Source organism: Macrobrachium rosenbergii, chromosome 8, assembly GCF_040412425.1.
Source record: "Macrobrachium rosenbergii isolate ZJJX-2024 chromosome 8, ASM4041242v1, whole genome shotgun sequence".
In the NCBI taxonomy this organism is placed as follows: Eukaryota; Metazoa; Arthropoda; class Malacostraca; order Decapoda; family Palaemonidae; genus Macrobrachium; species Macrobrachium rosenbergii.
The window spans coordinates 67,129,503-67,155,979 of record NC_089748.1 but is presented as its reverse complement, the minus strand read 5'-3'; the positions used below and the strand labels follow the sequence as shown (position 1 = coordinate 67,155,979).

Genomic DNA, 26,477 nt, shown 5'->3' with positions numbered 1-26,477 from the left:
CCTTCGGAGTGTTTAGTACTGGCACCTAGAGGTTCAAATGTATTTTGCCATGTTCAGTACTAGGCCCTGAGGGTTCAAATGTATTTGGCCGTGTTCAGTATAGCCCCTGGGGAATCAAATGTCCCCAAGTGTATTTTGCAAAACTGAAACTTTAGAAGGACCAGAAACGAACATTATCCCCCCAATGCCCCCTTTTTCCTCAGTAAGGAGTCTGCCTGTGTATCAAAAGCTCCCCTATAAGAGTGCGCATGCATGGCAGCATTCGAAATAGCAGCAATGCTGTAGACAGTAAAGTTTGGTCGCCTTCTCACCCCCCGTGGTCTACCCCACCCATAACCCCACTTTCCCTAGGGGTCCCCTAAATTGTAGGTTAGTAACAAGCGGGGGAGCAAATCACCCTGTCCCGGAGGTATACCCCACCCATAACCCTGCATTCCCCATCAGGTCCCCTAGCTTGTTGGGTGGAGGGAGCAAATCACCTGACCCGGTGGTATACCCCACCCATAACCTCGCTTTCCCATCAGGTCCCCTAGCTTGTTGGATGAAGTTCTGTGGTTAATTACAGGTTGATTACAATCGTGCGACAAAAATTGAAGGTAAATCCATAATTAGCAGCCAAAAAACTGTCGAAAAAGTTAAGTTAGAAGGAAATCGGCGCCGCGGAGCTACTACTTAGATCTACCCACAGAAAATTCTACAAGTCACCGAGTCCAAAGATTGTGAGAGAGCGAATCTGGGGGTTTACTGTATTGCACTTTGGACTTGGAAATGTCATTTTCATGTTTTAATGTAAGCTTTGAATTTTTCTGACGGTTACTTTGTTAGCAGATAACCTCACCAACCATGCTTCAGTTAATGTAACCTAGGGTTAATTTAATAATCTGTAAACTTAAGTTAATCTGAATAAGAGCTATCAGTAGGATTAAGGTCTTTTTATTTCCCTTTTGTGTTGTCCCCCACCCAAAATCCAGCTTTCCCATTGCTAACAAAATGAATGTCCAAAGCACAAATAAAACATCAGAAAATTGCATTTTCAAGCCCAATATGCAATAGCCTAATGGTTTAAATTTAAATTAATTCAGTGGTGTCCCGAGATCCCTGAAGAGCCTTCATCATATTCTACAGTTTAAGCCACAATGGATGAATGGGTAGCATCTTAGGTTTCATGTTATAGATCTAGTGAGCAGACCAAATTTTCCTCTGAACATTTTTGTTAAATTACAATTACCAGACACTCTTCCATTTACCAATTTCTCTAACATAACCTGAGTGTAGTTGGAACTGGAATATAAAATTTAGGCCGAAGGCCAAGCACTGGGACCTATGGGGTTATACAATGTTGAAAAGGAAACTGAGAGTAAAGAGGTTTTAAAGGTGTAGGCCTAATATGAAGAAAACCTCACAGTTGTAATATGAAACTGTTAAAAGAGGGTGGAAAGAACGATGGCAAACGAATGAAAGCAGATGAAACTAGGGGCCGAAAGGACGCTGCAACGAACCTTCAGTAGCCTAGTGCCTACAGTGCACTGCATGTGGTACAGGTAATGCTATACATTAGCTCCGTGCCAGTTTTTACCTTTTCGACTGGTTTTTTCTACACTTAGAGATTTTGATACTGGCGGTGCATCTGTTTGTTGTCGGCCACATGAAATGTCCCTTCTCCGTGTTTAGTACTGGCCGGGGGGGGGTGTCCATACGTTAACAAGTCATTGCACTTGCCGGACGGGATATGAACTGTTCAAAACAGACGTAGCCGTGCTCTGTCTTGTGAAGATCGCGTATGAAAACCCCTTGTTGGATGGACTTTAGGGGTTAATTACAGGTTAATTGCACTCGAGCGCCAAAAAGTAAAGGTAAATTCAAAAAACTGTGGAAAAAGTCAAGTTGTAGTGCTGTCGGCGCCGCGGAGCTACTATATAGTTCTACCGTAATCTTCAGCTTTACCTCATATGCTAACATCATACTGACATATATATTTAGGCAGGCAATTAGGCCTGGATTACCGGTAGACAGCCTATCCCTAAGTTACCTAATTCCTAACATAACTTACACAGGTCTATTGTAACATCATTTTTCCAATGTCATACTCAAAACTACATCACAACTGTCCACTTGTTCGATCACTCATATAAAACCATAAACCATGAGTCATTACACTTTAAATGCTGCCGAAATCACGTTCAAGTGTGAAACAATAACTTGATACACGCGAGGAACACCACCAATTTTACTTCTGCGAACGGTTCAGAGTTGTTTTGTTGACAGTTGACACAGATCTTAACTCCCAGAGTTACGAAGACCCGAAGTTAGTTTTACCAACGCAGACCGGAGGGTGGAATTGAAACTGAGTATGGGTTCTAATATCAAGTCGCCACGTACAGGGATGGATTAACCTTACAACAAGATTAAAACTATGATCAAATTAATGAACACATGAAAACTAATTCAATCTTGTATTAAGACAAGCTACTCTGTATCACAAGTTGCTCATTTGAGAGTAATGAGCACCTTGTGATAAAGAATAGCTTGCCTTAATAAAAGGTTGAATTATTTTTTATAAGTTCAAGGTATTCATTAGCTTAACTTTGAGTGCTTCTGTTGCCAACTCCTCGTATTTAATAATTACAATCTTCTTGATTTATTCCTCTTCCATATCCTGGTTCCCAGGCGGTAGCTCCACAAAGTTGCTGGCGTAGCCTACTATGCTGATTGTGTTAGGTGCAGAGCTATTTAACTTGAAACTATTTTACTTTATAGTTTTCTCTTTCATACTGTTATTACATCTTTTAAACTAGCAATGAATTCCTTTATTATCTACAATTTTAAACGTCTTTAGCTTTGCTTTATTTAGTGCATAGTACATCAGACTTTATTTTAATCCTTGACTACTGCCCTTTTCTGCAACAAAAAGCCCAAAATGTTGTTTACCAAAATGTATTGCCAATAAATTTTTACTTTACTTTTCACGATTTTTAGACTGATGTCTTAAGACTACTTGAAGATATTTTGCATCCTTCAGGTCCTTGGGACTTAACAATCGAATACTTCCATTTAAACTGGAGATGCAATAGCCAAATATAAATACGGTAAAATTACTTGTAATAGCTTTGTAATCGTAAGAGAGATACTATAACTAACCTACTTTACTCCCTGCAGAAGTTCCTCTTCAGTGAGTAATTAATGGCTAATTTAATAAGGCAAACTAATTATTAATGAATAAACATGACAGGGTTGGCATACATCTTAACAGGATCGTTATCTACCTACGAAAACAAGGATTATAAAATCGTCATTTCCAAGAGGCTTCAGCCAGCCATTAACAGTGAAATTGCACGAAGTATGATTTTCATGGAAGTATCCGATTACATTGTCCCAAGGACTAGTATGCCAATTCTTGGAAATATTTTCTAATAACGTATTTGTTGCGATTTTTCATCCCACAACGTAGCCTACTGTTTCTTTGCTGATGTTGTTAGCTAAAGGATTGCAAACGATGATGAGGACGTCTACAAACTAGGGAAAGCTCAATGAGACCAGTTTTAAAATGTTGAGTTAAAAACTAATTTCTTTACAACTATTATTTACATTCAAGTACTCATCACCAAATGCATGACTAAAGGAATTTTCCCCCAGCTAAATTATATCTCAAATAAACGAATCCCACATTACACTTGAAGCCGACGCAGGCTTCGTTACGTTAATCAAATATTAATTAGCAAAATATTTACTACAAGTTTAAGATAATTTAGGAACTGAACCTCGGTGGACACATTTACAAATCTCAATCACTTGTCCTACCTCACTTGCTGTCATAGGTCGGGTGATGTTAACAAAAGAACCTTTCAGTGCATATTACGAACTTGTCCTACACTATCTGGATCGGAAGAGCCGGCTATGTGAGTGTGCTCCCATCTTTATAGTCGTTCGAGGAGGGCGGGAAAGTTCTCCAGCTGTGCCAATTTGTGTATTAGAATGCCTTATCCAACAAGGCTCAATTTCCACATACTTATTAGTAATGACGTTACTTAGAAAAAATGAGATTCACCCTCACAGGTGCTTTGTTAATTAGCATTCAATGATGAGTAATTGCTACTTTCCTGCCAACTGGACATGTCCAATCGCGCATTAACGCTGTCCAGACGAGATCGAAGTACGTTCGCGCGGCCCCATGTACAATCAGGAAAGACAACATAGTTTTTGGCGCCCGGGGACCCAACAAGGTGGTGAAATGCGTAATTTTTCACCACATACACCTACTGTAGTGTAAGGGCGACAAATCGCGCCTCTCCTTTCTTGTGTTTCTCCCTTCAGATGTACATTAATCACGTCATGTATGTTACCTGCCCTTATTTCAGATTCTTTATGTATCTCATCTTAAGCATCATTGTACAGCTTTTCCGCCAATATATCTACCTTTTATATACCATGTAATGAATATTGTACGTATTTTTATGCTTGTCAGAAAACACAAATTTGTAAGGACTGGGGTATGAGTGACATAGTGGCTGGGTGTTTACTGGTTTATTGGTTGTTCCTTACTGAGATAAATTTACAGAATCTTCGAAGATGTTATTGATGCGTGCGTAATGTAATGGGCGTCTACACACAGACAGGTAAAACAGAGATAAAGGTTCAGACATCTGTGTTTGTCGGCAGACAAACAGATGGCGATATCAAGAGACATGATTAACATACAGTGATGAAACATACATCAGTGGAAAGGCCAGGAAATTCTACATATGGCCAATTGCTTGAGATTCAAGACAGATTAATGAATACAATGCAGTAGCATAATATATGTAAAATGGAGAGATGTTTGGCGTCTTCACAAACAGAAACATACGTACAGTTTGATACAGAAGATTCGTTGGAACACTATGAGTACATGATTAGAATGCTTGCATGGCATGCAAGTAGTGGTGATTGTACATACATTAAGACAACAATGCTTAGGGAGAAACAGACGGAAATATTGTATGGTTGAAATCGCGTTCCTGTAAAGAAAGAAAACGAGACGCTTGCTTTGTCCTGTCCACTTCGATGATGACGATTGATGAACACGCGAACACACACGTGTTTGGAAGAGGCAGCGTCGAGCTCTTAAAAGTACTCTCCCCCAAGACGTGTGTAACGTCTGATTGTTTGGAAGAGACTGCGTTGGGGCGACGGGCTCTTACAATGTTCCCCCCACAAGTGAGGCAACGATGCGGAAATTGTCTTGCTGACAATTGTAGTTGGCTCGAAGGGCTTGGGCTAGGGGCAGGTAGGAGGCTGAAGGGCGGCACCAGCCAGCAGGAGCTCGAGGAGGACGGGAGCGGGTTGAAGGGTGATGTTGGATGATCCTTCGATAGCCGGCTCGAGGGCGGCTGATCCTTGGTAGCCAGCTCGAGAGGGGCGGCAGCAGGCTGAAGGATGATGTGGCTGGTCCTTCGTTTGATCAGCTCGTCCAGTACGAGTGCGGGGGCAGCTTCAGGTTTCCTGGAGGAGGCGTCCAGGGCTCCGGTGGTGGGTTGGGTCATCTTGGAGGGTCGGACTTCTACTGAGAACTCAGGAACGGCGGGAAGCAGTGAGGCGGCAAAGGGTCTGTCGATGGGTCGTCATCTTGGGTCGGCCGGGTCCTTTGGGTCACTCCGGGGTCACCAGTGTAAGGACTGGTGTATGTGCGACATAGTGGCTGGGTTTTTCCTGGTTTATTGGTTGTTCCTTACTGAGATAAATGTACAGAATCTTCGAAGATGTTATTGACGCGTGCGAGCGGTAATGTAGCGTCTACACACAGACAGGTAAAACAGAGATAAAAGGTTCAGACATCTGTGTTTGTCGGCAGACAAACAGATGGCGATATCAGGAGACATGATTAACATACAGTGATGAAACATACATCAGTGGAAAGGCCAGGAAATTCTACATATGGCCAATTGCTTGAGATTCAAGACAGATTAATGAATACAATGCAGTAGCATAATATATGTAAAATGGAGAGACGTTTGGCGTCTTCACAACAGAAACATACATACAGTTTGATACAGAAGATTCGTTGGAACATTATGAATACATGATTAGAATACTTGCATGGCAATGCAAGTAGTGGTGATTGTACATACATTAAGACAACAATGCTTAGGGAGAAACAGACGAAAATATTGTATGTTTGAAATCGCGTTCCTGTAGAGAAAGAAAACGAGACGCTTGCTTTGTTCTGTCCACTTCGATGATGACGATTGACAAACACACGAACACACACGTGTTTGGAAGAGGCAGCGCCGAGCTCTTACAAATTCTGTATGGATGCAGCGGGGGCCCTCGGGTCGCCTGCTACCTTTTTGTCCACTTTTTGTTTTATAAACACCTGTCGAGAATAATAAAGAATCAGTCTCTCTTTTGACATTTCTCTTGAACCTTCACACTGGTGACCCTGGGTCAGGGATAGGTAGCGCAGTTTTGGTCCAGCCATTAACAGGCTAACTACGGCCGCACCCTACCATCAGAAAGCCTTTAGCGGACTAACTACAGCGTAAAGTTTAGGCTTCTGATAGCACTCTCCCTGGCGGAAACCGTGCCATTAATGGACTAAATACAGCGTACCCAAAAGGGCACACTTTGGCACTTCATTCGACCTCTTGAAAAAATCAGCAACATTAACTGACTCAAAATGGCGCATTTTCCCGCGCTTTGGCACATGAGAAGTAAAGATGTCAGAAGGAGAACCTCAATGCCAACAAGCGAGCATTGTCTGTACGCCTCTCTCACCAACAAAGTCAGACACAGTCAATCTTCCCCCGTTCTCATGGCAAAACACAGCATCATGGTTCCGGCAAGCAGACACTCACTTTCGCATGGCGCACATCTCAGACGATGCTACCAAATCAGACATAGTCATGACGGTGCTCCCGGAAGAAGTATTCAACAGAATCTCCCCCTGGCTGGACACGCAACCAGACAAAGTCACATACGCGGACTTAAAAAACAAACCGCTGAATTCTTACTCCATGCCCGTGTCAGAGAGCGCAGCACGCATTCGACCTGTTATCCCGCCCCTTCCTGTTATCCCGCCCCTTGGAGATGCATCACCCAGGGAAGCCTGGGACCAGCTGCAGGGGTTGATAACACTCCCAGGCTGCGATGAGAATGGGAGGAAATGGACTATAGACCTAACAAAAGCAATTTTCCTTCGGCTTCTCCCGCGAGAAGTTCAGCGCCATTTAAGGGATGCAGAGAACCTAGACGTGGATGCCTTAGTCGACGACGCCCAGAAACTATATGAGTGCGCCCCACAGCCTCTAAAGTAAAAGTTATAGAAAATTTCCCGGAACCGCAAACCATCAAGGCCCTTCAGGAGTTCCTCGGGATGATAAACTACTACCGGCGCTTCATCCCAGATATTGCCCACATCATGTACCTGCTGACATCAATCCTGAAGGGGTAACCAAAAACACTAACATGGGAAGCTCCGCAGCAGCAGGCATTCATTCAAACGAAAAGGACCCTCTCCAGTGCCAACACCTTAATTCACCACAACCCCACTGCTGACCTCAGGTTGACAAAGGACGCCAGCAACATCACCTGCGGTGCAGTACTCGAGCAGCTGGTGAACGGCACGCCCCAGCCCTTAGCCTTCTTCAGCTGCAAGTTTTTGCCAGCTGAGACCCGCTACAGTGCCTTCGACAGAGAGCTGCTGGCTATCTACCAGGCTGTGAGGCACTTCAAGTACCTGCTGGAGGGAACCAAATTCACAATTCTAACAGACCACAAACCCTTGGTTCACGCATTTGCAAAGCAGGGGGATGCGTGGTCTGCAAGGCAACAGCGGCACCTGACTGCCATCTCCAAATTGGTTGCACCATCAACTACGTTCCTGGCAAGAAAAACACAGTGGCCAACGCTCTGTCGAGGGTAGAAATCAATACCCTTCACCTCAGCATCGACTATGAAGATCTCACGAGAGAACAAACAGCGGACGCAGAGACGGCGGACTACACGACGGCAGTCACAGCTCTCAAATGGGAAGACATGCCCTTGGCAAACTTGAACACAACTCTCCTCTGCGACACCAGCACAGGCCGCCCACGTCCACTGGTGCCTGCCTCAAGGAGAAAGCAGGTGTTCGACATAGTCCACGGTCTCTCCCATCCATCAGGGCGCACAACGGCGCGCCTCATGACTGGCAAGTTCGTCTGGCACGGCATCAACAAGGATGTCTGCCAGTGGGCAAGGAGCTGCATCCCGTGCCAGACAAGCAAAACATCCTGGCACACAGAGTCCGGGATCAGCAATTTTCCCCAGCCTTGTCAGCAGTTCAGCCACATCATCCACAGTCGGGGGGAGCCAGATACCTTCTGACAGTCATAGACAGCTCCACTTGCTGGCCCGAAGCACCCCCATGGATGAAGCATCAACAACATCATGCGCAAAGGCCCTCCTCTCCAGTTGGGTAAGCCGCTTCAGAGTGCCAGACAGCATCACTACGGACAGGGGTCCTGCCTTCCTGTCAGATCTCTGGGTCTCCTTGGCACACCTGATGGGTACAACTCTACACAGCACAACGGCATACAACCCTGCAGCGAACGGCATGGTCGAGAGGGCGCACCACTCTCTTAAAGCAGCTCTCATGGCACGCTGCACCAACAAGAGGTGGAAGGAACAGCTACCCTGGGTCCTGCTGGGTCTCCACACCGCACCAAAAGCAAATGGCAATGCCTCCCCTGCGGATAAAGTCTACAGGGAAACACTGGCCATTCCTGGAGAATTCTTCCCGCTGTCGGCCGATGGTGGCGACACCCCGCCGCCCCGAGGTTGAGTGAACTCGCACAAAAGTTCATGCCCTGCCACAAGACCTTCACCGACAGAACCATCACCTACAGCCCATCCGCCTTACACTCCTGCTCCTATGTCTTCGTCAGGGTGGATGCCCGCTGGCCACCCTCAACCAGACCCTAGAGGGGGCCCCACCAAGTCATCAGGCTAGCCAGCAAAGCATTCCTCCTCGACATCCACGGGCGGGATGACTGGATCACCATCGACTGGCTAAAACCCGCATTCCTGTTGGACAGTGACGCGAAGAAGAAGGCAGGCGCCCCAGAGTCCCCCCTCAATACCTGCCTGCAGACGCACCCGCTTCCCCACCAAGGCGGGGTCCGGGGCGGCCCAGGAAACTCACCCAGCCAACCCCAGGTGTCAACTCCACCCCGCACCCACAGTTCTTCAGAAGCAAGGGCCCACTCCGACTGCCCCAGCGCCTCCGTGATTAATGTTATTTCATCCAATAATTGCTCCTCCAATTATTGTCTTGGGGCGGAGGGGGGGGGGGAGTATTTGTAAGGGCGACAAATTGTGCTTCTCCTTTCTTGTGTTTCTCCCTTCAGATGTACCTGTACATTAATCAGGTCATGTATATTACCTGTCTTTATTTCAGATTCTTTATGTACCTCATCTTATGCATCATTGTACGGCCTTTCCGCCGATATGAATATCTACCTTTTATATGCCATGTGTAACGAATATTGTACGTATTTTTATGCTTGTCAGAAAACACAAATTCTGTATGGACGCAGCCGGGGCCCTCGGGTCGCCTGCTACCTTTCCGTCCGCTTTTTGTTTTAGAAACACCTGTCGAGAATAATAAAGAATCAGTCTCTCTTTTGACATTTCTCTTGAACCTTCACACTAGTTTTAAGAAATAAAATTTCTGAAGTTTTCATTTACAAGTGCCTTTAAAATGATCCTACAATTGCTCTCCCGGGGGGCTTACAGCGCCCCTCCCCCCCGATGCTTTGGCTCGCTTCGCTCGCCTCCCACCCATAAGAGGGGACCCAAATGGGGCGGTGTCCCCCGGCCCCAAAATGTCTACGAGTTGCACTTTGCAAGCGTGCAATCGCAAGTTCTTGTGTAGGACTTTGTGCACTGTTGAACGTGGTAGCTGCAAGTGTCTGGCAGCAATACGGATGGACTTCTAAGGGAATGATCAAAGACTTGTCTTACACGATCGATGTTTACCTCAGATCTTAGCCGTCCACTCCTCACTTTATCCAAGACCGTCCCTGTCTCCATAAATTCCTTGTGCTATGCGCAAATTGACGGACGTGACAGTGGATCTCTTCCATACTTAGTTCTGTACTTTCGTTGAGTCTGTATATCCGATTTTGTTTCAATAAACCATGACCCACATTGTGCCTTTTCTTGAGTAACCATTTTTCAGGGATTCATTTAACAGCACCTCTTTCATCAATAGGGAACCTGAAATACGCAAATGCAATGTGATTGAAAACTTTGATAACTGCTGAGTACATAGAACAGATCTGATTAAGATATCTCTTGAATGGCTTTTGTTATATGTTTTTTAAATTGTAGAGAGACTTTATGGACACCCTGCATGACGAGTGTATGTGCGAGACATTACTTTTGTTTTACATGCTACCTCACAGAGCAGGCTACCGAAACGCTACATAGTGTCAAACTCTGTAATTTCAGACAACCACAGCAGAGGTTATACTTTGCCAGTCATCCTTTTGCACAGACGAAGTTCCATAAACAGTCACAATGAGCCGTGATAACGTCGTTAGAAGCGTCGTTTCTGCTTATGAAAAGCTCAAGACTGAATGGTCTAAAAAGAACAGAAACCTTGAAGCATGTGGAAAATACCTTTCCGACATAAAGGTAAGGTGATAATTTGTGCTCAGTTTCTCTTAGGTAGGCAAACTAAGCTCAGAAGACTCATATGGACCCAACTTTTAAGGCATAATTACAGAATTACTGTCACAAGGTAGTAGGCTAATCTCTAGGTCGATAATTTGCACCAGTTTAAAAGCTATAGTATAGCCTAGGCTAGGGTAGACCCAGTGCAGGAAGCCTTCAAACTAGATAAACCCCAGCCTAGTTATAATTGTAAACCTGATGTGGTATTTTGTCAGTAACTGAATTTTTATTTTTTAAGGCTGCAGTACTTTTACATATCACAGGAGACACTAAAACCCCCGTAATGGGCCTATAGGGTAATACTAGCCTATGACGGGCCAAACCTACCCTTTCCCAGAATGTCATGCCCTTACCTAACCAAACGACTTTGCCCCTCCTGGATCTTCCCAACTAACATATGGACTAGCCTAGGCTACCCCTTTGAGAGTGGATGCAGAGTGGAGCTGTGCGATGCTATTCACGTCAATTTGGCATCTTGAAAAAGTTACTTTTCGTGAAAAAATTGGGTCGGCAAGCTGATGAGAGTAATTATTCTATGTAAGTTTTTGCTAGGAGGCAAACTTACCAATGCCTACCCCTTCACCCTACTTTGCATACTACCAGACATATTAATCGAGTTACATTAGCCATATATTTTTCCAGTCACCTATAATGTATTTTAAGTTTTCCAAACCGTTATTGATGTTGCAGACATCTAGTTTCTGTGTTTCTCCAGTCCCAAAATAATTAGCCTTTGCTATTAGGTAACCCAATTTTGAAACCAGGGTTTTAGGAATACCATGAGTGGATTGCATAAACAGGAAATGGTCTGATTTGCATAACCCACTTATAAGTACAGTAAAAAAAATAATTACATACAGTAGTTCTCCTTAATGATGAGTATTAACAAAGAATACATTGTAAAGAATAGAGATGTCACAAGGCCAGCTGCAGGGATCAGTCCTAAACTTACCAGAGTTCTTGGCCGTACCTAATGTAACCTAGGGTGCTGGGTCTTACCCGACTTGGGTGGCTTTGCACCCAGTGTACCCTTCTAACCTCACCAGACCTGAAGTGCCATACACCCTAAAGTGGAATTCATCTTAACCCAGTCATGCATCAGTTTGAAAATTCTAAGGGACCATCCCTCATACCTTGGCACATATTATATAAGATTTTGAGGTACAGCCAAAAGGCACACATAATTATGTTGTGACCTCCAAAAGCACTTACTACACTGAAGGCTGCCTACATAAATCTGAATATGCAGGCTGGAAAAAACTGGGAGAAAGTTGCAAACTTTGCCCTTATGAACTCATTGAAACTCCCAAAAGATAGCATAAGCAATATTATTTTGTACAGGTAGTCCCAGGTTATCGGCAGGGTTCCGTTCCCGACAGCATGATGATAACCGAAAATTGCCGATAATAGCACTGATCCCTAGTTGTCGGTGCTGCCAATAAGTGGGGATCAGCGCCAATAACTGGAGATCAGTGTTGAAAATCCGGTTATCGTCGTCACTAGACTAGCCCCATAAAACCGGATCGCCGATAACTGGGGACTGCCTATATTGATCAAGATTCAGTCTTTGGAAATATAGACTGCTTCATCTTCATCACTAAGGAAATAAGATCATTTTCATGTTCTGGCAGGGTGGATGGGATCAATAGTGCACTAACTTACACTCCCCGTGGTAGCCTGGAACTCGACAAGAATTGGCATCATAAGAAATTTCAGTGTCAGTTTGAATGAGAAAATTCCTGGTAACCAAATTTTTTTGCAATATACAAGAAATTTTTTTATATTCTTGGTGACTAATTTGAATGGGATATTATTCAATAAATAGGCTTTGAATCAGTTTTGTGAAAAGCAAGCTCCATAGCTTTTAATATCAGCATTGTCAGTTAATGCTTTGAAATTATTGTTTTTAGTTTATGCATTGTAATGGTTACATTGGCAGCAAGATTTTATATTTGATATTGTACAGTATGGTGTTTTTTAAGAATATGGCTGACATTTGTATGAAGAACTAGATTCTGGTTTATGAATTTTTGGTGGTTTGTACTGACATTTTTGTATCTTGACATTCTTGTAGGTGGAGTTAACAAAGCTCCAGTTTTTACCATCCATGGGTCACAGTGTATCCAAAGAAGAGTTATTGGTTGCAAGTAAGTAAAAATTTTCTTTTATCTAGCAAGAATGACATTCAGTTGTTTTTGTTTACATTTAAAGATAGTCTTGTTTATTGTGAGACAACTGTTTTTGGTTTTAGTACTATACTATAAGGAATGCTTAGAGTATTTATCATGTTAACTGTTAGAAAGTTTAACTCAAGTTTCTTAGTTTTTTGAATTTGAGGAACTGAAATCTTATTAGATATGAATGCATATACATAATTATACTGCTGCAGTTCTTGTCACTTATTGCTGTTCATATAAAGTTAGGTAAGTTATTCCATGTTAATAGATTTCACATGAGGGTAACATCCATGCTATTTGTAGCTCTATACATGTATAACATGTCAAGCTATTTTAAATCGAATTTTTTCTGGCATTTTCAGGAAACACATTGGAAATTGGAGCTCTTTGGAGTATTGCAACAAAAAATATCCCATCATTTGAGAGATACATTGCCATGCTTAAGATATATTATATGGATTACAGGTAAGTTGCCATACAATTGTATAGCAATCCTGAGCACACTCAGGGTATTAAGTTCACATCTTTTAGGGGGGTGTTATTTATGGACATTTAGTACAATGCTGTATCTTTAGTCTTCTTACCAACTAACCCTGAATTGATGTTTCATGCTAATCATAGCTAGTTCACTTAAGGTAGATTCTTAGGCTTACAAGACGTTTGTTTGGCGGCCTCTGATTGGCTGGTACCAGGAGGTAACGCGGCTCGTTCACTGCCTCATTTTTATGTCTGTAGCTCAGAAAGTTAGCAATATACAGTATATTTCTTCGTTTATCTCATGTTTTGCACAAGATAGGAAAGTTTTGGTCATACCATATGATTCGGTATTAGTTGAACAACTAAATCTGATTTCCTGAAATCAATAAGATGAAATACATAGGAATTACAATGAGTAAAAGTGAAGAGAGAAGCATTTAATTCTGTATACCTGTTTTTACTTATCGGATTTTGCATCATTCATGCAATCAAGATGAAATAAAACTTGTGTTTTCATACAATAAATTCACCCTGAATACGCTGGTGATTTCGGATTTTAGATGCGTGTGAATAGAAAATGAAGAATATGTCTTATTATGTTACATCCGTTCTTGACTCAGTTTGGCAGTAGTGCCCAGAGATGATCTGCAAACAGCAAGAGCTTTGAGGTGCCGTTGACAGTTGCCGATCAGTGATAAGAGAAGTTTGCAGTTTCGACAGTATTTACCAAATTATTATGTCATTACATTTTCTGTGAATAAATGCATAGAATTCCCATTATGACTGTTGAACTTTTTCACTCCAATATCATATATGTCCATATGTCTGGAAATATCTGATAAGAAAAAATTAATAATCAAATGGATGCACCTGGATGCATTGGCTTCAATTTAATCAATGTGAGAAATTTGCATACTGTAGGCTACATAATAAATAACAGATCACGGTCTCTCGGCACTACTGCCAAACTGAGTCAGGAACGGATGCAACATAAGACATATTCTTCATGTTCTCTTACATTTCACATGCATCTAAAATCTGAAATCACCAGTGTATTCAGGGTGAATTCATTGTATGAAAACACAAGTTTTATTTTATCGTGATCACATGAATGATGCAAAATTCGATAAGTAAAAATAGGTCTACAGAATTAAATGCTTCTCTCCTCACTTTTACTCACTGTAATTCCTTTGTGTTTTACCTTATTGATTTCAGGAAATCATGATTTAGTTGTCCAATTAATATCGAATCCTATGGTATGACCATAACTTTCCTTTGTGTTTTACCTTATTGATTTCAGGAAATCAGGATTTAGTTGTCCAATTAATATTGAATCCTATGGTATGACCATAACTTTCCTATCTTGTGCAAAAGTAAGATAAATGAAGAAATATAAACATAATGCTAGTTTTCTGAGCAACAGACGTAAAAATGAGGCAGTGAGTGAGCTGCCTTACCTCCTGATACCAGCCAATCAGAGTTCACCAAACAAATGTCTTATAGTCCCAAGAATCTACTTAAGTGAGACAGCTATAGTTTCACATGCACACATGATCCCCATTTCATTACATGGCATATAGTGTATGGACAAATTTGCTTTTTGCTGGAAGACTTCATTATCTGCAGATACCATACCGATAAATTCAGTTAGCAGTAGTACTATATAGAAATGTATGGAACTGTATGCTAGTTCACATGTAGTTATATCTACCTTGAAATATAAGGTAAAAGGATTTGTTTTGGGGTTTGATGAAATATCAGGACTGCTAGTTTTCCAATAGCAGATTTTTTTTATCATTAACCAATATCCTGTGTCATCTTTTTTGTAAGCTTATTTCTCTTTATCAAGTTTTGATAAAACATTTTGTTCTGTTTCCCAATTACATTTACTCAATTATGTAATGAACTTTATGTACTATATGAAGTATTTTTTAGTTTTTTACATTTCCTGATTAAAGAATTGACCCTCATAATGCACATGATTAACCTCTGCATGGACCTACTTGGCAGGGAACAGTTACCTGAATCCCCCTATATGTACGAGCTGTTAGGACTGGACCTGCTGTGTCTTCTCGCACAAAACAAAGTTGGCGAGTTCCACACAGCTTTAGAGCATCTGCCACCCCCAGCGGTAACTGACAACGTGTATATAAGGCATCCTGTTGCTATGGAGCAGTATTTAATGGAAGGAGCATATAATAAGGTAAGAAGGGCAACAAAAATGAACATCCCTGTAAATACCTGTCATTGTGTTCTAGTAAATTTCAGTGGTTACAGTGAAATATGAACTACTTATATTTGTATGGGTGCATGAAAACCTAGGCTCGAGACATGGACCTCATTTTTGATCTGAGGAAAAAAAAATTTTCTTGCTAAAATGAGGTGGTTTAGTTACACGATATTCATGTTTTTATGGAAATTTGGGATATGTTTGATAAAAAAAAAAAATTGCATATCCTTTAGCAGAAGAGTGAAAATAGAAAGCCTGAGAAATTGCTTGCTCCTATAATTATTAACTATAATAATTGAGAACCATTTTTTTTAATATGAAGATTTTATAATCACTGGAACCTTTGGTGATGATAAACTTGTAGTTTGTATTTTTTGTAACACCACCAAAAAGTGTAGCTGTATTGGTCCTTCCTACCACATTTCTCATACCCATGAAATGGTGAAGGATGCTGTTTATAGTTTCGAGGTTGGAATTTTTAATATGTATTTTAACATTTATTCTTCATCTAACTGGTAGTTAATGTATTTCATCCTTTTACATTAACAGATATATCTAGCAAAAGGAGAAGTACCTGCAGAAGGTTACAAATTCTTTATTGAAGAGTTACTAGCTACCATTAGGGAGGACATTGCAGACTGTGTAGAGAATGCTTATGATCGCATCAGACCAGAAGATATTGGGAAAATGCTGTATCTCTCCAGTACTAAAGAAATACTTCACTATTGTGAGCAGGTCAGTTTAATGATACTTAACTGCACAGGGATAATTCTGGATTTTTTTTATGCACAATCATTGTACTGGTTTTTAGCCTGAAACCAGGAATATACCACATTTTTACCTTTTATTGGCAGGAATAATTATGATGTGGCAAATTTTATGCTTTTACTCTTTCTGAAGTTTAGTGTAGCTTTTGCAGACCAGTGGATTCAAAAAGTTTACATTTTTTTATAACATTGTTTCTGTTTGCTTTTAGGTTTTATATTTGTCTATGATACATTACTGTTCAATCATTAGTTTTGAAATGTATGTCCCATTTGGTGATACATTACCATATTATTACATTATTACCATTATATCTTGCTTAATTACACTATAATAGATATTTCTCAAACTCATTTCATAAATTGCTGGATACTGTTGTCTTTCAAGGAATTCATAATTATACAGTACTTATTGTATGAATGGAGTTCACCCATATGTAGACAAAAATACAGGTTTTAGAATTTAAATGCATATGTTCCTGTGAAACTTCTTGTAACTATTTTCATTTACCTGACAGAGAGGATGGCAAGTGGGCAATGATGGTTACCTACATTTCAAGAAGGAAGTACGTAAGAGTGATGACAGTATTCCATCACAAGAATTGGCACATCAGATGATTAACTACGCACGAGAGATGGAGCAGATTGTTTAGATATTAATATTGCTATTTCTTTGTTGTGATTAATATATATTTTCACACAGGTAAAGTAAAAACAGAATACTTTACAGCTTGACTAACAATATTTATATAGTGTCAAAATTAAGTTCAAAATTTTTAAACTAATGCAACATTCTTTGTTGTTCGAAGGAAAATTGTTTTATCACGGATTGGCCTTATGGAACTTTCTTGGTTCAATGTTTATTTTTATTTTTATTTGTATTTTGGAACCTGTATAAAGTACTGTACTTGTAAATTTCACACCAACCATTTTCTGTTTTATTTCAATCTGTTTTTCAATTTATATTTTCCAATGCCATACAGTGGTACATATTTGTAATAAATTATATGGAAATTATGGTTTTCTTTTTTTATTTACAATCTTCACTTCATATGGATGTCAAGAAATTTATAAGTAAATTATTACATTTCACTTCCATACATATTTACATATAAATGTAAACATTCGTATGACCATGCAATATTCGATTTATGAAATTTAAGTTCTCAAGCCAAGCTTTAGAACTTGAAGAACTTAAGTGTTGGAGTGGTTGAACAACAAGATTAAAGAAGTTGGAATGGAGGTAAAATAATAGGCTAAAAGGCGGCTGCAGCCAGGGGGCAAAGGGACTCTGCAACTACCCTTCAATAATGACTGAGGTGCACTGAAAGCATGGTCTCCCTACAGGGGTGACCATGTCACTAGAAATTTAGCACCAAAGTTGACTAAGCTTTTTTGACAAGACTAGCCTAAAGGATCTGTTCTTAAATACAAGGCAAATTTGGAAATGGAAAAAGCTTGAGTTCTGTAGCTGCATACATTAAAGACAGTGTGCAATGCAGCTGGGGATTTAAAAGTTTATTACAAAGACCCTTAATTAAGTAGTAGCATGATACACTGATATAATCATTATTATTGTGTTCAAATTATTATGGAATGAGGTGGCAGGCAATAATCTTGCATAGCAAGTTTGCAGAGAACAGACAGGCTCCTTGTGAAAAAGAAAAGGAAAATTTTACTACTCTAAAAGGTTGATAATAATGAACATCATATTTCTCAATTGCTTTTAAGTGACAAACAATATACACTGATGGGGATAATTAAAAGAAAGTTTAAGAGAAATACACCAAGGAACATCTGATTGACTATATCCCCAAAAAAGATGAGCAATATCCCTTTACTGATGCACCTAATTCTCCAATCTTCATCATATCAAAATAAAACATTGTTTACAATCCTTCATAATAAAAATGAATAGAAAACTTCATAATTACTGAAAGAAATGTATGGTCAACAAAACAAGCAATAAGGGGAATTTGTGAGAAGCAAAATGTGATGCAGCTAAGGCTGAATGGATGCTGTCAATATTTGTTGGTGCCATCTAAAAGGTACTAATGGAGCTAGGCATATTTTTTCAAGTGTATATTTTTCTCTTGGATAACACTACTATCCTTCTCAACTTAATTCCTAGAAAGCTCTTCCCATGATTGGTTTTGGCAGATGATTTACGGACAAATGTCCATCTGACTTTAACCCTTGCTATTTATCTGGGCTTGGGACTCATGAAGAGTACAGCTGGCATAGCACCCACCAGTGGCTGGGTTAAATTATTTACCTGCACAATGACACCAACTTTAATAACTGGGGTTGCTGGACAACACACCATCTTAAATTATGAATTGCTTAACCCTTCAAAATTTCTGAGTTTTGGTACAACTTGTCTGTGGCTTATACACTTTACTTTTGCCATCTATTTACAGCTCTCCACAAAGATATTTTCATGCCAGGATACTGTACTAATCTTGGTACCAGTTTGGAGATACTGAATTTAAGCTCGTGTTCCAATATGCAAAACAACAAACAAATACTGTAGCCAAAATGATGAGTTGAAGTTACCCAAAATCAGATATTTTTTTACTCACTTGCAAAACTTTTGTAAAATTCAAGCAACTGAGACAAAATATACTAATTTTGTTTACACCACTCAAAACTACATTCAACTGACTTTCCAACTGGTATATAGTTTAATGCTAATCATGCCATCTCCTGATCATTAAGTGTAGGGGGTAAGTTGCAAAAAACTTATCCTAAGTCATGAATATACCAACTAAGACAGCAATGTCTGTTAGCTAGAACAACTTTCGGGGTATAGAGATGAACGATACCCAGCATCCTCCAGTTGTACCCATGGATTTCATGTGAAGAATCTCAACAGTTCGCACAATTACACTGGATGCCATATCTAGTTACCCTTGGCTAGGTGGTGACCATATAGCGATGTTCTCGTTTCCTTCTGGGAAGGTAGCCATGGAGAAGGAACTCACTGCTGGAGGTGCCCTGTCTTCCTCTGGGATGGCATCCCCAGGGGAAGGGTTGGAGACCAACTACTGGGATGCGTTCCCTAAGAGACTTTGGCTCACACCCCTACTGTTAGACCTACCTTCAGAGATGATTTCCAGGGTGGCAAGGGCTCTGTCTCCCTCCTGGGAAGGCAGCCCTAGATGATGATGATGGTCTCTCTCCTCCACTTCAGTGACCTGCTGATCCCGTATGTATTCATTTCTTATCCTATCTCTTCTCATCACTCCACTCGTCTAATTTCTTCAGTGGTACTACTCCTAGCCCATACAAAATGGCAGGCCTTACCACCACCTTATGTATCTTTCACTTTTGATCAGGGTGCCCTCCCGCCCCCACCTTTCAAATTATTCCAGTTGCTTTATATTTAATGGTTAACTTCTATTCACATCATCCACTGGATCTATTACTGAACACAGTATTTAGTCTTTGTTCGTCTTTTTTCATCGCTTTATATTGCATAACTCTTGACACAGTAGCTTACTCCCTAGTTCTGCAAACAAAACATAATCATCATCAACATAAAATACGCACCTATGGGGCTCCTCCCTTACTCCCCATGACACTGAACAAGAAGGGGCTCAACGCTGATCCCAGGAGCATCCCTACCATACTCATGGTGGCTGTTACAATTCAGTACATATAACTAATTACTCTCACATATTTTTCTGGTGCCTCTAGCTCCCTTTAACTTTCTGTCTATGTACTACATTTTGTAATTTGATAAAGATGATGCCTCTGCTTCTCAGAGTACTTCTCCATTACCTGGAGTAAAGAAGAATATTCCATCAATTGTACCAATTCCTTTCAAAATACCTGCGCCTGAAAGCAATTCCTAATGTAAAGGACCGATGATTTGTATATCGGGGCGGAACAAATACCTGATCTTCACCTCCTGACTGCATATTCTGTCTTAATTATTTCAAATGTTAATGGGCCATTAATTCAATGATTCCATAATTTAAACAATTTTGCATTTGGTATCTTAGTGCTCCTCTCCATTTTTCTAATACAATTTCCTTTTCCATGACTTGCTTCATTAACTCTCAAAGTACAGTATAACTATTCCCTCATTACTCAGTGTCTTCCATGCCTCAAAAACCATGCCATCTGACCTGGTAGCTTTAACAAAACCCTTTTATCTTTCTCAGAGTTCCCTTTACCCCTCCTATTGTTATCTCATTAACCATTACAAAATTTGACTTCCATCTTCCCCTTATGACTCCTATTTTCTTTGTTTAGTAGCTGCTCAAAATATTCCTTTCATCTCTTTATGATATCACCCTTTTTCCTTAGCACTTTTCCAACTGATACCTTGATTTCCTTTATGTAGGTTATGTCCTTTGTGATTTTGTTTTGTGCTTTGGCTAGCCAGATCATGTATTATTATATCCTTTATAAAGGCAGAAGGCAGAACTCCTACCAAGCTTGGAAGCATACCTAGACATGGGCCTCATATTGGGGATAGGGGCCAAGTGTTCCAGATAGCATCTCTCACCAATGTCTTAAGTGGGAGCTTGGGCACCCCTAGAGAGGGTCACTCCTCCTGGTAGGGTTCCTGCCAGGCCACAAAGTATCCCCAGAGAAGGCTCTCACTCCCTGGGCTGGGGCCAAGGGTTCTTAGGTAATGGAACCCTAGAAGAGGGTCTCTAGCCTCTTTAACTGGGGTTACCTTCCCACAGGGAGACATGGCATCCAAGGAAGGCATGTCCTCCTTCACTGTTTGCTTCCCAGTTGGCAGTGCTCTTGACAAGCTGGGAAATGGGTAATACTGCAGAACACTAGTGCTCTTGTAATTCTGTTATGCCTGATGTTATATTGGGGGGGTCCCAGTGCCTCTCCCTCCCTATCCCCAGGCCAGGTCAGTGCACAGCACCACACAACTGGTTAGGTTAGGGAAGACTAGGTTAGTTACGATGTACCCGTTTAAACGTCTTTGATTTGCTATAATGCAGGCTGTGACCTGGAGAATAGGCACCTGGGTAAGCATGCTTTTCTCCCCTGCACTTTTACCAGGAAGCGGGCCTTAAGACACCATGGACACTTTTTGTTGTTTACACTCTGCACTCAAACTGAAATAGAACCACCAGCTCCCTCTTATCCTAACATATATCCACTACCTGTTGTGGTTCACAAAAACCTTGACCTGACTCAGGTAAGAACAACTACATAAGAATCACAGCTTGTGTTTGCAAAATGTACATTTTTTTAAAAAAGGGCCACTTAACACTCTTTCCTGTCCCCAGGAACACTATTAGGCCTAAGAACATATAGAATCAAAAGATTTTACTGGCTGATGGATATTTCACCTGTGAAAACATCATCATAAAAAAAGACAGGACCCCTTAACCTTAAGTAGGTCTATAAAATATGGGGGGTGGACAGTGTTCTTGAAAAAGAACAGGCCTACCTAATGTTACTTTTTAGTTTCATCAACACAGATCTAGTCACTCTTATTTGTGTGCATGAAATACAAGCAGTAGGCCTCAGAATGTGAGACATACTTATCGCAATGTTGCTGTGGATATGCAAACTAGTGAAAGCATTTACAGGGGTAAAAAGGTGCTCGAAGACTACTACCAATGTTTCTTTTAGATATCTGTAAAAACACTGAAGATCCAACACCAATCCCACCGATTAATAATTATCTCTCATTCTTAAGAAACCAGCGATGCCAGTCAAATAACGAAATAAATACTTAAAATTTTTTTTTTAATCAACCAAATATTTTTTCTAATCAAATTTTTTTAATCAACCAAATATTTTTTCTAATCCTGCAAAGGAGACGGTAACAGGAAAAAACAATGCATAAATATGGAAAACTACTTACACGGTTACAGCCGTTAGTTTGCTTTACTTTCTGGTGAATGACGACACGACGTATACATCTGGCCAAGGAGTTGGGGTCATTGGTTGTAATACTCAAGGTCTAGAGAATACAAGGTCTTCTCACGCGCAGGATTAACGCGGTTAAGGAGATGGGAGTTAAGAAACGTGACGTCACGCGGTCTACTTGCTTTCCTCTGCCCAAGCTCTGTACAAATGGGACAACTTTTCTCCTGTTTCCTCGTTGACTCTTTTTAATATTAAAAATTATGATTCATTCTTGGTAATACTAAAGCTGAATGCTGCTGAAAATGTCCATATTTCGAATATGGCGCTGTAAGAGTTTATACTTACGTATATTTCATGAGTAATTTTGGTAATTGAGCGAAAAATGAGAGAAAGTTTTACTGGTCTAAACGAAAAATGAGAGAAAGACTTACAGGTCTCGACGCATATTTGTACGAAACGTCCCGGTTCACTCCATAGATGGAGTGGCGATCTCTCTGCCGAGCGAGTGACCTTGGGTGGCCATATTGAAAGTCTCGGTCCAGCACAAAGTAATGTACTGTATAGATGAAACACTAAGGCAGCTTTGTTTTTTCCCCCCTTCTTGCTCAATTACCGAAGAAATATGTTACTTTTTACAGGTAAAATAACCACCACTCTAAAATATATTTCGAAATATTTCTATTCTGAGGTCTATTGAAGTTAATAATTTTGCATTCTAATATGAATAATCTCAAATATTTGAAAGCCAAATATAATCTGATTAAAATAAAAAAACATTCGTTATTTAAGCAGTCAGTATACTTTTAACACAAAAATAACTACATAAAAATAAAACAAAGAAAAAGCACAAGATTTTGACTTATATGAAGTACAGAATTTTGCATAAAAGAATTGTACTTTAGTCTGCATATATCAATAATTTTTAGTGGTGAACGATTTTGAAAATATAAAATAGATTGCAGTGCACACACACACACACACACACACACACACACACACACACACATATATATATATATATATATATATATATATATATATATATATATATATATATATATATATGTTACAGTCAACACGCGTAATCAGTCATTACACGTAATGACTGAAATTTCAGTCATCACGTGTAATGCACTTAGAGACATTTGATCCCCCAGGAGCTAGTACTAAACATGGCAAAATACATTTTGACCCCCAGGGACTAGTACTAAACCCGGCGAAACAGTGTAGGTGACTCACTGTTTCGCCGTGTTTAGTACTAGCTCCTGGGGATCAAATGTCCCCTAAGTGCATTCTGGCGTGATGACTGAAATTTCAGTCATTACGTGAATGACTGATTACGCATGTTGACTGTAACATATATATATAAAAAAATTTTTCACGGCATGCTCGGCATCTTGTAAACAAAACCGATGAAAGGAATGCTAGCAGTCATTTCTTTGGAACAATACTGAGAAAGAGTTGTTAAATAAGGAATGCCATAAAGTAATTTTGACTTATTTGTGTAATGATAGCTGGAAGAATATTAGTTAGGAATAACGTAAATACAAGAGAGAGAGAAAGAGAATGAATAATAATGAAATGAGACAGAGAGAGAGAGAGAGTAATGACACTTCCTGTGCCATGATTAGTTAGTCAAAACATTGGCGCGAATTTAATCTAAGCGCAATCATTAAAGAATGTTTAACTGTCCTACCTGTGAGCTGACCTTTTAACTTTCGCCGGAACTTAAAGACTTCTGGTGACGTCATTAATCCCACCTACGAAGGAGGGGATTAAGTCATTTAATTACACCCAAAGGGACGTCGTTAGATAACCTCCAGCCACTTAGAAGGTCTACAAGGTGGGACAAAAGCTATTGCCCGCCTATTGATGGGATGGGCATTTTCCTTTCAAGAACCTTCAAAAAGCAAGTTTGAAGGGAGAGAGAAGCAGATGGATAGAAGATAGAGAAGCAGAGGAGTGAGGTCGTGAGCCTCACCAGTTGTGGGCTGAGAAGAAAGAAAGCCTCATACTTCGATTTGTATTCATACTGCTTAACTTGTATATATATTTAAATTGTATATGTAGCCTACAGTGTTATTTTTACTAGTGTGATAATGAAGTAAGAAAGCTGCACTGTCTTCCTAGGCCTCCTGGGACTCAAACGTTACTACAACAACAAAACCAGAAATGATAAAGCAACTATAAAGGAAATAATGAACTTCTTTACATGGGCAACAAATAAAAGAAATAATAAGAAAGGAGCATCATAACATTTGAAGGTGGTAAAAACATTTCAAATGGTGACTACAACATTACATTGGTGACAGCGGTACTGGATCCGAGGAAGATGTAAAAAAGTGCAGTGTACACATACAAGAATTCCATAACGAATTGACAAGCAGAACAAATACACACTCAAGAATTTAAGAACAGACGATGAAAATATTCCCGCTGCAAATGTCAACAGCCGAAACAGAATGAATGAAATAACAGACAACAAAGTGAATCATAACATCGGCAAAAACATTGCTGCTTAGAAAACCCACAACTAAGAAATGTTATTCCCTGAAGATAAAACAACGAGAACAAAGCAACATACCAGTCAACGTGAAATGACGCTTGTGTGTTGGTGACTATCAAAACACACCCAAACAGATTCTATACACAATCTGTTAAAATGATGAGTGCATCTCACATGTACGAAAAAACATTCCCGTTAGAGCTATTGACACACACAAAACAGATTTCTATATACAATCTGTTAAAACGGATGAGTGCATTTCACATGTACGACAAATATTCCCATTAAAATTCAACATTACTGGTGAAATTGTATGGATGGTATTGAGTGACATACTGGCTGGGTGTTGTCTGGTTTATTGGTGGTTCCTTACTGAATGAATGTACAGACTCTTTGAAGTTGTTATTGGCTGGTGCAAGCAGCAAAGTAGTATCTACACACAGACAGGGCAAAACAGAGGTAATATTTCGGACATCTGTGTTTGTCGGCAGACAAACAGATGGCGATTGTGGGAGACATAATAAATGTACAGTGATAAAACATATGTCAATGGAAAGGCCAGGAAATTCCACATATGGCCAATTGCATGAGATTCGAGACAGATTGATGAGTACAGTGCAGTAGCATAATATATGTGAAATGGCAAGATGCTTGGCGTCTTCACAAACAGAAACATACAGTTTGATACAGAAGATTCGGTGGAACATTATGAGTACATGATTAGAATGCTTGCATGGCAATGCAAGTATTGGTGATTATACATAAATCGAGACAACAATGGTTAGGGAGAAACAGACGGAAGTATTGTATGGTAGAAGTTGCGTTCCTTGAGAGAGAGAAAACAGGATGCTCTTGTTTTTGTCTTGGTCCCTCTGATGGATGACGCACACACACATGTGCTCGAAAGAGACCGCGATCGGCGTGATGCGGTCTCTTACAATACTCCCCGCCCCCGCCCTCAAAGAAAGGCGTCGATGCAGAAATTGTCTTGCTGACAATTGGAATGGGCGCGAAGGGCTTGGGCTTGGGGCAGGTAGGAGGCTGAAGGGCGGCGCCGGCCAGCAAGAACTCGAGGAGGACGGTAGCGGGTTGCAGGGTACACCGCTCCTTCATCGGTCAGGTTGTCTGGTACGAGTTCGGGGGGGGGGGGGCCGGCATGCTGCCTGGAGGAGGCGTCCAGGGTTCCTGTGGTGGGGTGGGTCATCTTGGAGGGTCGGACATCTACTGAGCACTAGGGAACGGTTGGAAGCGGGGAGGTGGCGAAGGGTTTGTTGGAGCGTGGGTCGTCACCTTGGGCCGGACGTCTGCCATCGGCTCCTTCGGGTCACTCCTGGGTCACCAGTGTAAGGATGGTATTGAGTGACATACTGGCTGGGTGTTGTCTGGTTTATTGATGGTTCCTTACTGAATGAATGTACAGAATCTTCGAAGTTGTTATTAGCTGATGTGAGCTGCAAAGTAGTATCTACACACAGACAGGGCAAAACAGTGGTAATGTTTTGGACATCTGTGTTTGTCGGCAGACAAACAGATGACAATTGTGAGAGACATAATAAACATACAGTGATAAAACATACATCAATGGAAAGGCCAGGAAATTCCACATGTGGCCAGTTGCATGAGATTCGAGACAGATTAATGAATACAATGCAGTAGCATAATATATGTGAAATGGCGAGACGTTTGGCATCTTCACAAACAGAAACATACATACAGTTTGATACAGAAGATTCGGTGGAACATTATGAGTACATGATTGGAATGCTTGCATGGCAATG

General features: G+C 40.6%; 2 protein-coding genes across 5 annotated transcripts in view; one reads left to right on the top strand and one right to left on the bottom strand.

Moving 5' to 3' along the window:
- The window catches only part of SerRS-m (Seryl-tRNA synthetase, mitochondrial), a 73,059-nt gene extending 50,745 nt beyond the window's left edge, over window positions 1–22,314 (bottom strand). The window contains exon 1 of one of the 4 annotated variants that reach the window (XM_067107908.1): window positions 22,189–22,314. The gene's annotated coding sequence lies outside the window, so the exon portion shown is untranslated. Of the gene's footprint in view, window positions 1–2,050; window positions 2,296–22,188 lie in introns of those variants that run through there. The other 3 variants (XM_067107906.1, XM_067107905.1, XM_067107907.1) reach the window with 3 other exon arrangements.
- On the top strand, window positions 10,423–17,357 carry LOC136840941 (26S proteasome non-ATPase regulatory subunit 8-like). Its single transcript, XM_067107909.1, has 6 exons — window positions 10,423–10,653; window positions 12,767–12,839; window positions 13,232–13,334; window positions 15,357–15,549; window positions 16,126–16,311; window positions 16,859–17,357. Exons 1-6 carry the CDS (start codon window positions 10,537–10,539, stop codon window positions 16,991–16,993), a joined length of 807 nt encoding a protein of 268 aa, XP_066964010.1. The 5' UTR covers window positions 10,423–10,536; the 3' UTR covers window positions 16,994–17,357.
- Window positions 22,315–26,477: the final 4,163 nt, after the last annotated feature.

Coding starts and splice junctions, on each gene's coding strand:
- LOC136840941 (XM_067107909.1), top strand. CDS start 10,537: ATGAGCCGTGATAACGTCGTTAGAAGCGTCGTTTCTGCTTATGAAAAG. Junction 13,335..15,356: donor ATATATTATATGGATTACAG/GTAAGTTGCCAT, acceptor CCTACTTGGCAG/GGAACAGTTACCTGAATCCC. Junction 16,312..16,858: donor TACTTCACTATTGTGAGCAG/GTCAGTTTAATG, acceptor TTTACCTGACAG/AGAGGATGGCAAGTGGGCAA.